Raw genomic sequence first — 16050 nt, 5'->3', positions numbered from 1 at the left:
TCTTGCTTTACATGGCATGACATTGCATGGGACGACGGTATTAGAACCGACGTACGAGAGTCCATACGACGGTTTAAAACCATCGTCCCATGTCAATTTTGTAGTAGTGTCTAGAGAGAAAACACTAGGGTTTTGGGATTAAAAGCTTTCCAATCTAAGCTTTTCTAAACATTTGGGAAGTAAGATAAAGTGACATTTCGGTATTGGGTTGTAGATCAAAGTTCTAGTCTATCAAAGGTATTCTTATCCTCGAGTTTAGTTCATTATAGTTCTTTTTATTCTTTCACTTTTTTCTTCAAAATCCTAACTTGTTATTATGGCTTTTGGTTAGGTGTTTGAGTTTCTTGAAACTTAAGGTTTTTGGTAAATTACTATCTTGATGATTTAGATCTTCCTTTCATCTCCATTTCTTTAGAAAACTTATGGATCTTACTGTTTGGTTTTAGGAGTTTTCAATCTCGCTCTTGTCTCCAATATCCCAATTTTTGGTAAGGAAAATAGGTTAGATTGTATGTGTTATGATATATTTATATGCTATGTTATGTTTATGTGTTATATGTATGTATATGTTTTATGTTGTAGTCACTTGGGAAATAAATCCCAAGATTTTTATCATTATCGTAGATTAGAGTTATGATTTAACCTACCTCGGATAGTAGCAAGAGGACCTAGATGGTTTATCATATACTATATTGTGTTTAAACCTACCTCGAATAGTAGTAAGATGACCTAGTTGCTTTCTAGCACATACTACGGTAATGAGTTAATGGCCATTAATATTGATACGAACCACACCAACGATTGTGATGAAACCCGACACCAAATATGGCAGCCACCAAGAACACACGAAATTGGAATGAAGAACCGCGACCCAATGCTTAGCCAAGAACGAACCTTGGTATGAGGAAGACGCCACAAACGGGGATGGGAATCCGTTTGATAAGTCAGGTTGAACGCCACAAGAAACCCCTTGATAAGTTCTAATAGTTTCTTCAAGAACTCAAGAAGAAAAACTCACAAATTTCATTTCATCATAATCTGCCTTTCCCAAACGTTTACAAGGCCTAATATAGCCGAAAATTACATCAAAGACAAGCCCCTTTGTCTTCCTAATGAAAAACCGAAAATTACATCAAGACAAGCCCCTTTGTCTTCCTAATGAAAACCGAAAATTACATCAAAGACAAGCCCCTTTGTCTTCCTAATGAAAACCGAAAATTACATAAAAAAAAAGACTATTGGACTCACACAAGTCAAGTGTTTGAATTTTCACAAAAATAAACAAAGACTAAATAAAAAACGTGATTAAAATAAAAAATACAAGATGACAAAATGTAATAAGACTCATTACAAGAAGCTAAATATTGATCAAGCTCCTAAACTGGTGTCCTCATCATTCCTCCCCTCTTGACTTGGATCAACTGGAACTTGACTTGGATCTTTAGTCTTGGTGTCCTCATCAAATATTGTAGTCCTATGTTTTATGAGTTACATTTTTACGTCATATGTTTTATGATTTATGTTTTAGTCTTATGTTTTAGTAGATTTTCCTTGCTGGACATTAGACTCATTCCTTTTATTTTAGATGGTGCAGGAAAATGAGCATGGAAGGCGGGGCAGATTCATGGCAGCTTTGGCATGTGTATTGGGAGAAGACTGAATGAATGGACTATTGGAAAAGATCGAGGATGAAGTTTATATTTTTTAGTCTCTTTAGTTTATGTATTTATTTTTCCGTATTTAGTATTCGAACAATTAATTAAAAGTTTTGTTTTCTTATGATTTTAACAATGGGATCCTTTATTTTGAATTTTTTTATATTAAAGTTTTATTATTTTGTGCCTGTATTACAAAATAGTAGTTATGATTTGAAGTTTTAATGGTCCGAGGTCTTAGAGTTAGTCGGGGCATTACAGTTAGTATTAGAGCCCACGGTTCATATGCATGAAGTTCTCCTTGATACACACGCAAAAGCTCAGGATCTAACCGCCAATGTAAGTGTTTATGTTGTGAATGTTATGTTTATGTTAATAGATAACGTTTTAGTCCTTATGTTTTCAGTTAAAAATGAATGGAGCTTTGACTTATCATGATATCAGAGCCATTAAGGCATTGAAAAGGGTTAGAGGGCCAAGGGATACAATAGGAGTGCTAGAAAGAATCACTCAAAGATTTGTCAAATTTCACAAGGAGATATTTCACCTTCAAATCGCTAGGAAAATCATGATGAGAGCCATGGAACAATATGTCTTATTAATTAGGCTTTTTACGGATTTTCCTACCGTAGTTTCAAAATTAGAAGAATTATGGGAGACTATGGATGATGAAGATGATTTATCGGTAGCCATGAGATATTATTTTCTTATATTGAGGTTTACCTCTAAGTTTGAGTTCCAATTCACTAATGAACAAAAGCATAATATCTTAATGAATATTCCCCGAGGAAGTTTCGAGGCTCATAGTAATGATGATTATGAGGAAATAAATGATGATATGTTAGATAAAAGGTCAGATATAGAAGATCCTCATTTTTAGAAATTTTACCCTAGATTATTATTAGTATAGTGTATTTATTTATTTTGAATTTATGATTGCAATAAGTGAAAATATTTTTCCAAATGAATAAAGTTGTTATTTTTTAATGGCATGTATGAGTTTGATTTTTTTTTTCCTACAATCATAATAAATTTAGAATAAATTCAATAAATAATGATTGAGTTCAATGAGGGTGGATACAAATCAATGGACCGGGTTCTGTATTGAGAGTTTAGGGGGCCATAGTAGTGGGAACGATTTTATTGATCCTAGCCCTCCCTCAATATGGTTAACTTTGGAACAGCGATGAGTTTCGAGCCTAAGAATTATGTCATATAGGGTGGTTAGAAATAGACATAGAAAATAATAAAGATGGCTTATTGTTCTAAGTATAGAAACATACCCTAATTTATAAAAGATGTGTTACATACTTTTTCATAAGAAATCATAACTGATAGGTCCGAGTTATGTTTGGTTAGACTAAGTTTTGCCTTAGAAACTATTAGGGTAAGTTCTAACGTGTTTTCTCAACTATTAGAACTTTACTAAAGATGTCGCTCCGAAGATCTGCACGCACGAATGGCAATGCCCCCAGCACTGCCAACGAGACTCATGATGCCCCTCTAGTCCAAAGAAGGGAAACACGTGCTACCAATGCTGCTACTAATAGAAATGCACCACCACCAGTTGACAACACTGCTGAGATTATCCGGTTACGACAACAAGTGCAAGAACTGCTACAGCAAAATGACAACAGCCTCAGCCATAGCCTCAACCGCAACTTCAACCACCATCTCAGCCGCAACCTCAGCCAGCGGCTCCAGCACCCCAACAAGGGCAGAATGTAGGACATCTGTATGGGGGATTGCCGGTGGCAAACTACACGCCTTATCCAGCTCAGTACATAAAGCCAATCTACGAGCATTTCCAAAAGTAGCACGCTCCAAAATTTGAAGGGACAACCGACCCCTTTGAGGCGGAAGAATGTCTCAGGAATGTAGAGCACACATGAACCTCGGCAATGCAGATCGCATATCCTGCGTTTCCTCTCTACTACAAAAGGATGCTAGAATCTGGTGGGATTTGGTACAACAGACTCATGATGTCACCACCATGACTTGGACCAGATTTGCGGAGCTGTTTCACAAAAAGTTTTATAACTCGGTTGTTATCACTACAAGGGTGGAAGAGTTTGCCAGTCTAAAGCAAGGCAATTTGACGGTAGTCGGGTACGCTCAACAATTTGATCATTTAGCCAAGTTTGCACCAGAGTTAGTTCCAACTGATTTCTTGAGGGTTACCAAGTTCACTAGGGGGCTCAGACCCAAGATTGAGTTAGGTGTCAAGCTGGAAAATCCTAGAATCACTTCTTACGCTGATGTTTTGGGAACAGCTATAGAGGTGGAAAGGCTCCAAGAATATGTAAGGAAAAGGCCAGCAAGTCTGAACCCAAGCTGCAGAGTTAGACTCAGAATGGTAGAAACAACAACAACCATCAGCACAACATTAATGGGCAGAAAAGAAAGCATCTTGATAATAAGCAAGCCGATGGTGACAAAAGAGCATGGACTAACAATGGAAATAATAGGTCGATTTATGTGGAGTACCCTCAGTGCTCCAAATGCCAGAAAAGACATCCTGGGGAGTGTCGTGCAAACACCAAGGGTTGTTTCAATTGTGGCCAGGAAGGTCATCGGAAAAAGGAGTGTCTACAGCTCAAAACAGAAGAAAAGAAGGACAATAAGATGGTTCCAGCAAGAGTCTTTGCCTTGACCCAGGGAGAAGCCGAAGCTACTAACAAGGTGGTCACATGTTAGCTTTCTATCCTGGATAATATATGTTCAGTATTGTTTGATTCGGGAGCAACAAACTCATATATCTCGTTAGGAATGATAGAAAAATTAGACAAACCTTGTGAAATAATTAGAACTAGGTTTGTTACGGAATTGATTTTAGGCGAAGTAGTTCGATCATCACGAATAGTACGAGAAGTACAGATCAAAGTTGAGGGCACGGAACTAGAAGGAACTAGAGATCAAGGACTTCGACATAATATTGAGCATGGACTAGTAAGCAAGGCATGGCGCAACCATCGATTGTAGACGCAATCAAGTGACGTTCGAAACTCCTGACGGTCAGAAACTATGTTTTACGAGAAAGGTTTCAAGACTACGAACACCGCTTATCTCATCTCTCAAAGCTCAGAAGATGATAGAGAAAGGATGTCATGCATTCTTAGCAAGTGTCATGGATGTGGCACAAGAAACACCATTAAAGGTTGGAGACGTCCACATTATAAAGGAAGTTCCAGAGATATTTCCTAACGACTTACCAGGGTTACCCCCTACTCGGGAAATTAACTTCACAATCAAACTTGTACTGAGAACTAAGCCTATCTGAAAGGCACCATATCAGATGGCACCTGCCAAACTCATGGAGTTGAAAATGCAGTTGCAAGAACTCTTAGACTTGGGTTTCATCAGACCGAGCCATTCGCCATGGGGAGCACCGGTTCTATTTGTGAAGAAGAAGGATGGAAGCATGTGGATGTGTATCGATTACCACAAGCTGAACAAAGCGACAATTAAGAATAAGTACCCGCTACCCCGGATCAACGACTTATTTGATCAACTCCAAGGAGCGACTGTATTTTCAAAAATTGATCTACGGTCTAGTTATCACCAGCTCAAGGTAAGGGAAGAGGATATACCAAAGACAACTTTTAGGACTCGATACGGACATTACAAGTTCCTAGTCATGTCTTTTGGTCTTACCAACGCTCCAGCCGCATTTATGGACTTAAAGAATAGGGTCTTCAAGGATTACTTGGACAAATTCGTCGTAGTGTTCATTGATGATATTTTGGTGTGCTCCAAGGACGAATTCGAGGACGAGGAACATTTAAGACTGACCATACTGTGACTAAAGGAGCATCAGCTTTATGCCAAGTTCAAGAAGTGCGAATTTTGGCTATCACAAGTAGCGTTCCTCGGCCATATAGTATCCAAGGATGGAGTCGTAGTAGACCCAACTAAAGTAGAGGATGCGAAGGATTGGCCAAGACCTAAGAATGCGTCAAAAGTTAGAAGTTTTCTCGGGCTAGCAGGCTATTATTGGAGATTTGTAGAAGGCTTTCTAAGATAGTCACTCTGCTTACCAACCTGACCTGGAAACAGCAAAAGTTCAACTGGATGAATAAATGTCAAGAAAGCTACCAGTTGTTCAAGGATAAATTATGCTCAGCACCAGTACTTTGTGTACCAGCACCCAACGACAAGTTTGTAGTATATTGTGATGCGTCGAAGCAAGGGTTAGGTTGTGTGCTGATGCAAAATGACAAAGTGATAGCCTACACCTCAAGGCAGCTGAAGCAATACGAGCAACACTATCCAACACATGATATGGAGTTGGCAGCAGTGGTCTTCACATTGAAAATCTGGCGCCACTATCTTTATGGAGAGCGGTGTGAGATTTATACAGACCAAAAGAGTTTAAAATATTTCTTCACGCAGAAGGAGGTCAACATGAGGCAGCGCAGGTGGTTAGAACTAGTACATGATTATGACTGCAAAATACTATACCACCCAGGAAAAGTGAATGTAGTTGTAGATGCGTTAAGCCGAAAGAGTTACAGAAATCTGGCAGCATTATATGGAATAGAAAAGTCGCTTCAGCAAGAGTTGATTAATGTCGGAATAGAACTATTCAGGGGTCAACTGGCTAACTTGTCCATCCAGTCGAGTTTACTAGAGGATATACGGATCAGGCAAGGGCATGATGACACGTTAGTATCGCATATGGCTACAGTCAAAGAAGGCAAGACTATAGATTTCTCTATATCAGGACAGGGGTTCTTGATAAGGGCCGGGTGTGCGTGTCGAATGATTATGGAATTAAGATGAATATTTTAGAAGAGGCACACACTACCCCATACTCAGTTCACCCGGGGTCGACCAAGATGACTCACGACCTTAAGGCACTATATTGGTGGCTGGGAATGAAGAAAGACGTAGCAGAATATGTGTCCAAATGCCTTATATGCAAGCAAGTAAAGGCGGAACATTAGCGACCTGCAGGCTTATTGCAACCGCTTAGTATTCCGGAATGGAAGTAGGAATACATAGCCATGGAATTCGTGACATGATTACCATGAACAATTAAGCAACACGACTCGACTTGGGTTGTGGTAAATAGACTCACCAAGTCAGCTCACTTCCTACCTGTCAAGACTACGTACACTGCAGACCAGTACGCAAACATTTATGTTTGAGAAGTTGTACGGCTGCATGGAATCCCTAAAACCATAGTATCCAATAGAGGATCGATGTTTACATCGAGATTTTGGGGAAGCATGCAGCAAGCCATGGGTACCAAGCTAAGTTTCAGTACGACATTTCATCCTCAGACCAACGGTCAGTTCGAGCGTACCATACAGATTTTAGAAGATATGTTGTGTGCTTGTGTACTGGACTTCAGAGGATCATGGAGTAAGTATTTGCCACTTATAGAGTTCTCATACAATAATATTAGGCAACTATCGGTATTGTTGACCAAGTTTTTGGCCAACGACGTGAGAACGTCAAAAATGACAAACCTTCAAGAGAATTTAAACGACACAGACGGTTTAATAAAGAAAATAAAGAACACACAAGATTTTTATAGTGTTTCAACCCCAATATGTTGGTAATAGCCTAATCCACTTAGAGTTGTGATTATAGATCTGAACTCAAGATCAGATGGACTGAGCCAACTGAGTTTCTTCAGTACAGATTGCAAAAATACAAGAATTCTTTATGATACCAGCACTTTCTCTCTCTAGAAAACTCAGACCCAAAATTTCCCAAAAGTCTCAAAAGAAGCAGAAGAAGCCCCTTTCTGATCCCATAAGCCATATATTTATAGGCTTAGGATCATACATCTAATATCCCCTAGAATCGGGATATTTCATTATATTTATTATATTTAAATTACAAAAAACATTCAAAATGTAACAAAACCCCCAATTTGTGGGAAGAATGAGAGATTCCCACGTGTGCCAAGACCGGTTCTTGTTGAAGCCGTTTCTGGGAATCTTGACTTAGTCCTCCTCTATCTGGTCGACCCATATCTCCTACTGACTATTCATGCAAGTGCTGGTCGGACACATGCATGCTGGACATATGCAAGTGCTGGTAGGACATGCACTTGCTGGTAGGACATGCATTTGTTGGTAGGACATGCACTTGCTGGTAGGACATGCATTTGCTGGTCGGATATGTGCATGGTGGTAGGACATGCACTCCTCTCGTCTAACATGGCACTCTCCTCTAGCATGCCATGTCTCTCCTCTAACATGGCACTCTCCTCTAGCATGCCATGTCTCTCGTCTAACATGGCACTCTCCTTTAGCATGCCATTTCTCTCTTTGGACAACCATGCACTTGCTGGACATATGCATAAGGACCAGACCTTTTGGACTCTCCTCGGACCAAATTCTTGGGGTCTCCTTGAACCACACCCTTGGGGTCTCCTCGGACCAAATTCTTGGGGTCTCCTCGGACCAAGGTCCGACCACACCTCTTGGCTCTCCTCGGACCAAGGTCCGATCACACCTTAGCCCAAGTACTCTCCTCAGGTGCACTTGTGCACTTGCTTGGACATGACACCTCTCAAGCAGTCAAAACTCTTCATCAGTCTACCGGGTCACTTTATCACAACTTCTGAGGAGTCAATGTATTTATTGACTATTTAATGTGTCTTTTATGGACCATGTACTGCCACTTGTCACCTCTATTGCCACGTCATCGATATCCAATTTGTGGGGATAACAGGTATGGCACCCTATGAGTTACTTTATGGAAGGAAGTGTCGATCACCGTTACATTGGGACAAGGTAGGAGGAAGACAACTTCTTGGACCCAAAGCTGTTAGAGAGACTCAAGACGCAGTGGAGATGATTAGAAAGTGTATGCTCGTTGCTCAGAGTCGACAAAAAAGTTATGCTGATGCCAAGCAGTGAGACGTGGAATTCAAAGTTGGAGATCAATTCTTTTTAAGAATATCTCCTATGAAATGAATGAAGCGTTTGGGAAGAAAGGAAAAGTTAGTCCTCGGTTTATAGGTGATACGAACCTCATCAACAATTGTGATGAAACCCGATAACAATGAAGGTTTGGAACCCCAAGATCGTGTAGACAAGATTTGTTGAGCCTTGACCCGTCACCTAATTAGATGAAAACCAAGACTACAAAGGATAGAAAACGCCACACCAGGAAACCTAAGAATATCTCAAGGATCAAGGTGATAAGTTTGGTTGTTTGAACGCCACAAGATTAACTTGATAAGTTCAAGAGTTCTTTCAAGAACTAAGAGGAACACACCTCACAATAATAATAATATTTCTCAAAACATAATGTCTTACAATGTCATAAAACCCCTATATATACTTGGAACAATCCTCCAAGAATAGGAAAATTCATAATTCAGCCTTAAAAGCAACACAAACATAAAAATAATAACTCCCCACGTTTTTAGGCATTTTGGACTTCAAAAGGCAGCCAAAAATTACTTAAATGACTAAATTCAATGCATTAACATAACCAGCCAATTCCATTGGCATTCCCCTATTTAATATCCTTGAAACTCATCAAATTCATGCCCTTTAATGACTAAACCATGCTGATTACGTTTTTGGATGTTAATTAGCCTCTTTAATCGCTTTGATGACATGGACTAAGCCTTGATTATTATTTGAGTCCATCTTGGTCTTTTTATAATCAGCCCAATTCTCTTGGATTAGCCCATTTAGTGCTTCCTTGAAACGCTTGGCTCTAAGTCTTGTAATTGGGCCACTAGGAAGTGACAAAGGGTCTAGTGTAAATCCAGCTCCATTCCCACATGTATGATCAGCATGTCCAGCTCCTTGGTTTGCATCATTCTCCCCCTCTTGAGAAGGATTTGTCCTCAAATCATCACCTACATCAAAAGGAGACAAATCAGCAACATTAAAACTTGCACTAACACCATACTCACCTGGTAGGTCAAGCTTGTAGGCATTATCATTGATGCGTGCCACTACTTGAAATGGTCTGTCACCCAGTGGTAGGAGTTTTGAACGTCGTTTCTCCGGAAAACGATCCTTCCTTATGTGCAACCAAACCCAATCTCCTGGTTCAAACACTACCTTCTTGCGTCCCTTGTTGGCTTGATGGACATATTGTTTAGTCCTCCTTTCAATGTTCAACCGTGCCTTTTCATGAATCATCTTTACAAATTCTGCCTTCTTTTTGCCATCTAAGTTCACACGTTCACTCAAAGGTAAAGGAGTTAAATCCAAAGGTGACAATGGGTTAAAGCCATAAACAATTTCAAATGGTGAAAACTTAGTTGCAGAATGTGTACTTCTATTGTAAGCAAATTCAACATGCGGCAAACAATCTTCCCATGTTTTCAAGTTCTTTTTAATGATAGCACACAACAAAGAAGACAAAGTTCTATTCACTACTTCAGTTTGACCATCCATTTGTGGATGACAAGTAGTAGAAAATAACAACTTGGTTCCCAACTTTCCCCACAAAGTCTTCCAAAAGTAACTCAAAAACGTTGCATCCCGATCAGAAACAATGGTCCTAGGCATGCCATGTAACCTAACAATTTCTTTGAAGAACAAATCAGCTATATGTGATGCATCATCAGTTTTGATGACATGCAATGAAGTGTGCCATCTTGGAAAATCGATCTACCACCACAAAAACTGAATCTCTCCCCCTCAATCCTAGGTAAACCTAAAACAAAGTCCATAGAAATATCAGTCCAAGGTTCATGAGGTATTGGCAAAGGGGTGCGTGCAAACCATGGGGTTTCAATTTAGACTTAGCATATTTACACGTGATACACTTCTCACAGATTCTTTCCACATCACCTTTCATATGAGGCCAAAAAAAATGATCATGCAAAATTCCTAAAGTCTTAGCTACACCAAAATGACCCATCAAACCACCACCATGAGCTTCTCTCACAAGCAATTCACGCAAAGAACACATAGGCACACACAGTTTATTTTCTCGAAACAAAAATCCATCATGCCCATAAAACTTACCAAACGCCACTTTTCACATGCATTGAACACATCACCAAAATCAGAATCTTGTGCATACAAATCCTTAATGTATTCAATGCCAAGCAATTTTGTATCTAGAATGGAAAGTAAAGCATACCTGCGGGACAATGCATCAGCCACCACATTTTCCTTACCTTGCTTGTATCTGATCACGTAAGGAAATATTTCAATGAATTCCACCCACTTGGCATGGCATTTGTTCAACCTTTGCTGTCCTTTCAAATGCTTCAAAGATTCATGATCTGTGTGAATCACGAATTCCTTTGGCCATAGATAGTGCTGCCAATTTTCCAAAGCCCTTACCAAGGCATACATCTCCTTATCATAAGTGGGATAATTTAGGGCTGCCCCATTCAACTTTTCACTGAAATAAGCAATTGGACGCCCTTCTTGCATCAAAACAGCTCCAATACCTATTCCTGAAGCATCACACTCAATTTCAAAAGTTTTAGCAAAGTTAGGTAAAACAAGCAAAGGTGCATTAGTTAACTTTTCTTTGATCAGATTAAATGCCTTTTCTTGTTCTTTCCCCCACTTAAACTGCACATTTTTCTTGATGACTTCAATAAGAGGGGCGACTAAGCTACTAAAATCACGCACAAACCATCTATAGAAGCTAGCTAAGCCATGGAAACTCCTCACTTGGCTGATTGTTGTAGGCATTGGCCACTCTTGAATTGCCTTCACCTTTTCCTCGTCCACCTCAATTTCGATCTTACTAACAACAAAACCAAGAAACACAAGCTTATCCGTGCAAAAGGTGCACTTCTTGAGGGTTAGCAAACAACCTTTCTTTTCTTAGAATTTCCAAAACAGAGTTCAAATGCATTACATGTTCTTCCAAGTTTTTGCTATAAATTAGGATATCATCAAAATACACAACTACAAATCTACCAATAAATGCACGCAAAACATGGTTCATCAAACGCATGAATGTGCTCGGAGCATTAGTTAAACCGAAAGGCATTACTAACCACTCATACAAACCATATTTAGTCTTAAAAGTAGTTTTCCACTCATCACCTTCCTTCATCCTAATTTGATGATATCCACTCTTAAGATCAATTTTTGTAAAGACACAAGAACCATGCAATTCATCCAACATATCATCTAATCTAGGAATGGGATTACGATACTTTACTGTTATGTTGTTGATGGCTGGGCAGTCAACACACATCCTCCATGTTCCATCCTTCTTAGGAACTAATAGCACCGGAACAGCACAAGGACTCATGCTTTCACGCACATACCCCTTCTCCAATAATTCATCTACTTGCCTCTGAAGCTCCTTGGTCTCCTCAGGATTGCTCCTATAAGCAGGTCGGTTTGGAATGGATGCACCGAGTATAAAATCAATTTGATGTTCAATCCCTCGAATTGGAGGTAAGCCATAAGGTACCTCTTCGGGAAGGACATCTTCAAACTCCTACAAAAGAGAAACAATATCGCTCGGCAAAGTACCGACGAGATCATTAGTGCATAAAAGAGCCTCCTTGTACATGAGTACAATAAGGTGCTGGTGTGAAAATAATGCTCTCTTGATCTCACTTTTTTTTGCAATATAACTGAATTTTTCCTCTCTTGCTCTCACTATGGCTGAAATCATCTGATCAATGTTTTTCTCCCTTTCTTTATTTTTAAACTCTTTTCTTTTTTCTATTTCAGCCTTCCTTTCTTTATTTTTTTTCATTTGATCTTTGTAACTTTAGTTGATCCTCCATGACCTGTTTTCGAGTTAATGGATCAAGAGTAAAAGGTTTCCTTTTAAGAGTGAAAGAATACCTATTCGTGAATCCATCATGCGTAACCCTTAAATCATACTGCCACGGTCTTGGCATGCATGCATAGGAACCACATCACAAAGCACCTCATCCTCATATTTGCCAATGGATAACGCCACCAACGCTTGCCTTGTCACCTTGATTTCGCCACAATCATTCAGCCACTGAAGCCGGTAAGGGTGAGGATGTTTCAAAGTGGTTAAGGCCAATTTCTCCACCAAATAAGTGCTGGCTACATTTGTACAATTCCCTCCATCGATAATGACACTACAAACTTTGTTATTTACAAAGCACCAAGTATGAAATAAGTTCTCCCTTTGGTTACTTTCTTCCTCCTTAATCTGCACATTGAGAACTCGCCTTGCTGCCAATAAATCTCCAACCACAGCATTTTGCTCATCATCAGCATCCTCCAAAGGTGGCATGGCATCATCATCTACTTCTTCCTCATTCTCTGACTCAAGCTCTCCTTGGGCATTAATCACCATCACCCTTTTGTTTACACAGGCTAGTTATGTGTCCCCGCCCCTGACATTTAAAACACATAATATCACATGTTTTAGAAGTAGAAGAACCAGTGTTACCTAAAGTAGTGGCGGTCGTTGGCTTGGCATTCGAGAGTTCAAATTTTGGATTATTTTGTAGCAGCTCGTCCCTTTTTGGAGTTGTCTTCCATAGGCTGGTGGTAGCCATAGGTTGTCCCCTCCTAGCCAATCCCTTCCGTTTGAGTTGTTCCTCCACCTTTATGGCTTGAAGCACCATATCCGTCAGCTCAACATAGTGCTGCAACTCAACTATATTTGCAATCTCTCGATTTAAACCATGCAAAAGCCTAGCCATGGTGGCTTCCCTGTCCTCTTCTACATTAGCCCGGATCATAGCTACCTCCATCTCCTTGTAATACTCATCCACACTCTTGGAACCTTGATTTAACCTCTGCAACTTTTGATACAATCTCCTATAATAGTGGCTGGGTACAAAACGCTTCCTCATAAGAATTTTCATCTCCTCCCAAGTGTCCACGGGTGGCTCTCTATTCCTCCTCTTATTAATCAGTAATTGATCCCCCAAACAATGGCATAATCGGTGAATTCAATTGCTGCCAACTTAACCTTCTTTATCTCCGAGTAGTTGTGACAATCAAACACCATCTCCATTTTAGTTTGCCACTCCAAATAAGCTTCAGGATCATTATCCCTCCTCGACCTACCCATCCTAGCTTCTCTATTCCCATACGTGACTCAAACCTGCCCTGGTTCAAATATGGCTCATCAAACTCCTCTGACTCAGCCTCTTCCTCAACATTCCGCCACGGAACACGCCCACCTTGTTGCCTATTGGGGTTGTCCTGTTGCTGTTCCCTAGGAGTTCCCGCTTCTACCCTGTCCAACCTCTCATGAATAGGTTCCAATTCAGCCCTCATCATACGCCTCATCTCCCCTAACAATGCTTGCATTTGGAGGTTCAGACCTGTGGGTTGTCGAAAATCTCCGGCTATGTCTTCTTCTTGATTATTATTGGACATGTTTAGAATATGCAAAACAAAGTTAGAATCCTCACAAGCACTCCCTCACGTGTTTCACTCAACAATTGATACACTTGCACTCGTGTTTTCACTCTAAACGACTTTCACCCTCTTATGGCCTCACACACTCTGGCCTTTTTCCACTCTTTTGTGTCTTCTTTAGTTCGTAATTGAGCTTCAAGAAACTAATCCAAAATAATCTAGCAACCATTCAAAAAGGAGAAGCAACCAAACTCATCAAAAGATCAAGATGGGAAAAAGGACTCATCAAAAGATCAAAGATCAAAGATCAAGAACTTGAATACGGTGAGAAACAAGATTGAAAGGAATAAATTTTTCTTAATGGAATCGTGTACTTTTTTTTTCTTCTTTTTTTTTTGCTGTTGTTCTTCTTTTTTTTCCAAGTACAGTAGGGAATATGAAAACGAAAATAAAAGATAGTCAAACTTGCCTTAGAACCAAAGCTCTGATACCAAATGATATGAACCTCACCAACAATTGTGATGAAACCTGATAACAATGAAGGTTTGGAACCCCAAGATCGCGTAGACAAGATTTGTTGAGCCTTGACCATCACCTAATTAGATGAAAACCAAGACTACAAAGGATAGAAAATGCCTCACTAGGAAACCTACGAATATCTCAAGGATCAAGGTGATAAGTTTGGTTGTTTGAACGCCACAAGATTAACTTGATAAGTTCAAGAGTTCTTTCAAGAACTAAGAGGAACACACCTCACAATAATAATAATATTTCTCAAAACATAATGTCTTACAATGTTCATAAAACCCCTATATATACTTGGAACAATCCTCCAAGAATAGGAAAAGTCATAATTCAGCCTTAAAAGCAACACAAACATAAAAATAATAACTCCCCACGTTTTTAGGCATTTTGGACTTCAAAAGGCAGCCAAAAATTACTTAAATGACTAAATTCAATGCATTAACATAACCAGCCAAGACCATTGGCATTCCCCTATTTAATATCCTTGAAACTCATCAAATTCATGCCCTTTAATGACTAAACCATGCTGATTACGTTTTTGGATGTTAATTAGCCTCTTCACTTGCTTTGATGACATGGACTAAGCCTTGATTATTATTTGAGTTCATCTTGGTCTTTTTATAATCAGCCCAATTCTCTTGGATTAGCCCATTTAGTGCTTCCTTGAAACGCTTGGCTCTAAGTCTTGTAATTGGGCCACTAGGAAGTGACAAAGGGTCCGGTGTAAATCCAACTCCATTCCCACATGTATGATCAACATGTCCAGCTCCTTGGTTTGCATCAATAGGTCCTTTTGAGATATTGGACAAGGTGGGACCAGTAGCATATAGAGTAGCCCTACCGCCAGCTCTAGCAGATAGCCACAATGTGTTTTACATCTTGATGCTGCGTAGATATGTGTGAGACTCATCCCATGTTCTCAAGTATGATACGTTAGCACTTCAGAAAGACCTGAGTTACAAGGAACGACTGGTTAGCATTCTAGAGAAGGGGATGAAGGAATTATGGTCTAAGAGTATTCTGATAGTCAAGGTCTTATGGATTAATAGTACAGAACAGGAGGCAACGTGGGAGTTGGAGGGAGACATCCGAGCACGGTATCTGGAATTGTTTGGTAAGTAAATTTCGGGGATGAAATTCTTTTAAGTAGGGGAGAATTCTAGCATCTCAGAATTTCACTTAGCTAGATAGTAATAGTAGTAGCTTGTAGTATTGTAGTTTTCATAATTATTGGTTCAAGCCGGGTTTAGTTGGAACTCATAGAAATAGTTATGGATTTTATAAGTTTAACCTGTAGTTTAAAAATATTACTTTTAACATAAGGTTTGATTAATATAGCTAGTCCTAGAAATGATATTTATTATAACCTAAGGTTTAAATAGAATAATTAAGAATGTGACACTTGTCACATGCATGTTTATTAAGGATATAAGGATTTTAGATGAATAAATTAATAAAGGATAGATCTAGAAGGTCTAGAACCTTCCAGCAGCTGTTAGGATTATGTTTTACTCAGTCTAAGTTGTTTAAACAAACTTCAAGTGTGTTGAAAGTGTGCAAAAACGTGTTTAAAATATCAGCGTATGCCGATATATCGCAGCTAT

At 39.4% G+C, this 16050-nt stretch overlaps 1 protein-coding gene across 1 annotated transcript; it reads right to left on the bottom strand.

Annotated features, from left to right (window-relative positions):
- Window positions 1–10205: 10205 nt before the first annotated feature.
- On the bottom strand, window positions 10206–13939 carry LOC133806405 (uncharacterized). The gene is made up of 7 exons (XM_062244512.1): window positions 13625–13939; window positions 12999–13458; window positions 12501–12883; window positions 11809–12059; window positions 11608–11748; window positions 10613–11351; window positions 10206–10298 (listed from the first exon to the last, which is right to left on the bottom strand). Exons 1-7 carry the CDS (start codon window positions 13937–13939, stop codon window positions 10206–10208), a joined length of 2382 nt encoding a protein of 793 aa, XP_062100496.1.
- Between the last annotated feature and the right edge of the window lie 2111 nt (window positions 13940–16050).

The sequence above is a fragment of the Humulus lupulus genome, chromosome X, assembly GCF_963169125.1.
Source record: "Humulus lupulus chromosome X, drHumLupu1.1, whole genome shotgun sequence".
In the NCBI taxonomy this organism is placed as follows: Eukaryota; Viridiplantae; Streptophyta; class Magnoliopsida; order Rosales; family Cannabaceae; genus Humulus; species Humulus lupulus.
The sequence above is the reverse complement of the archived record's forward strand: the minus strand, read 5'-3'. Positions and strand labels throughout refer to the sequence as shown.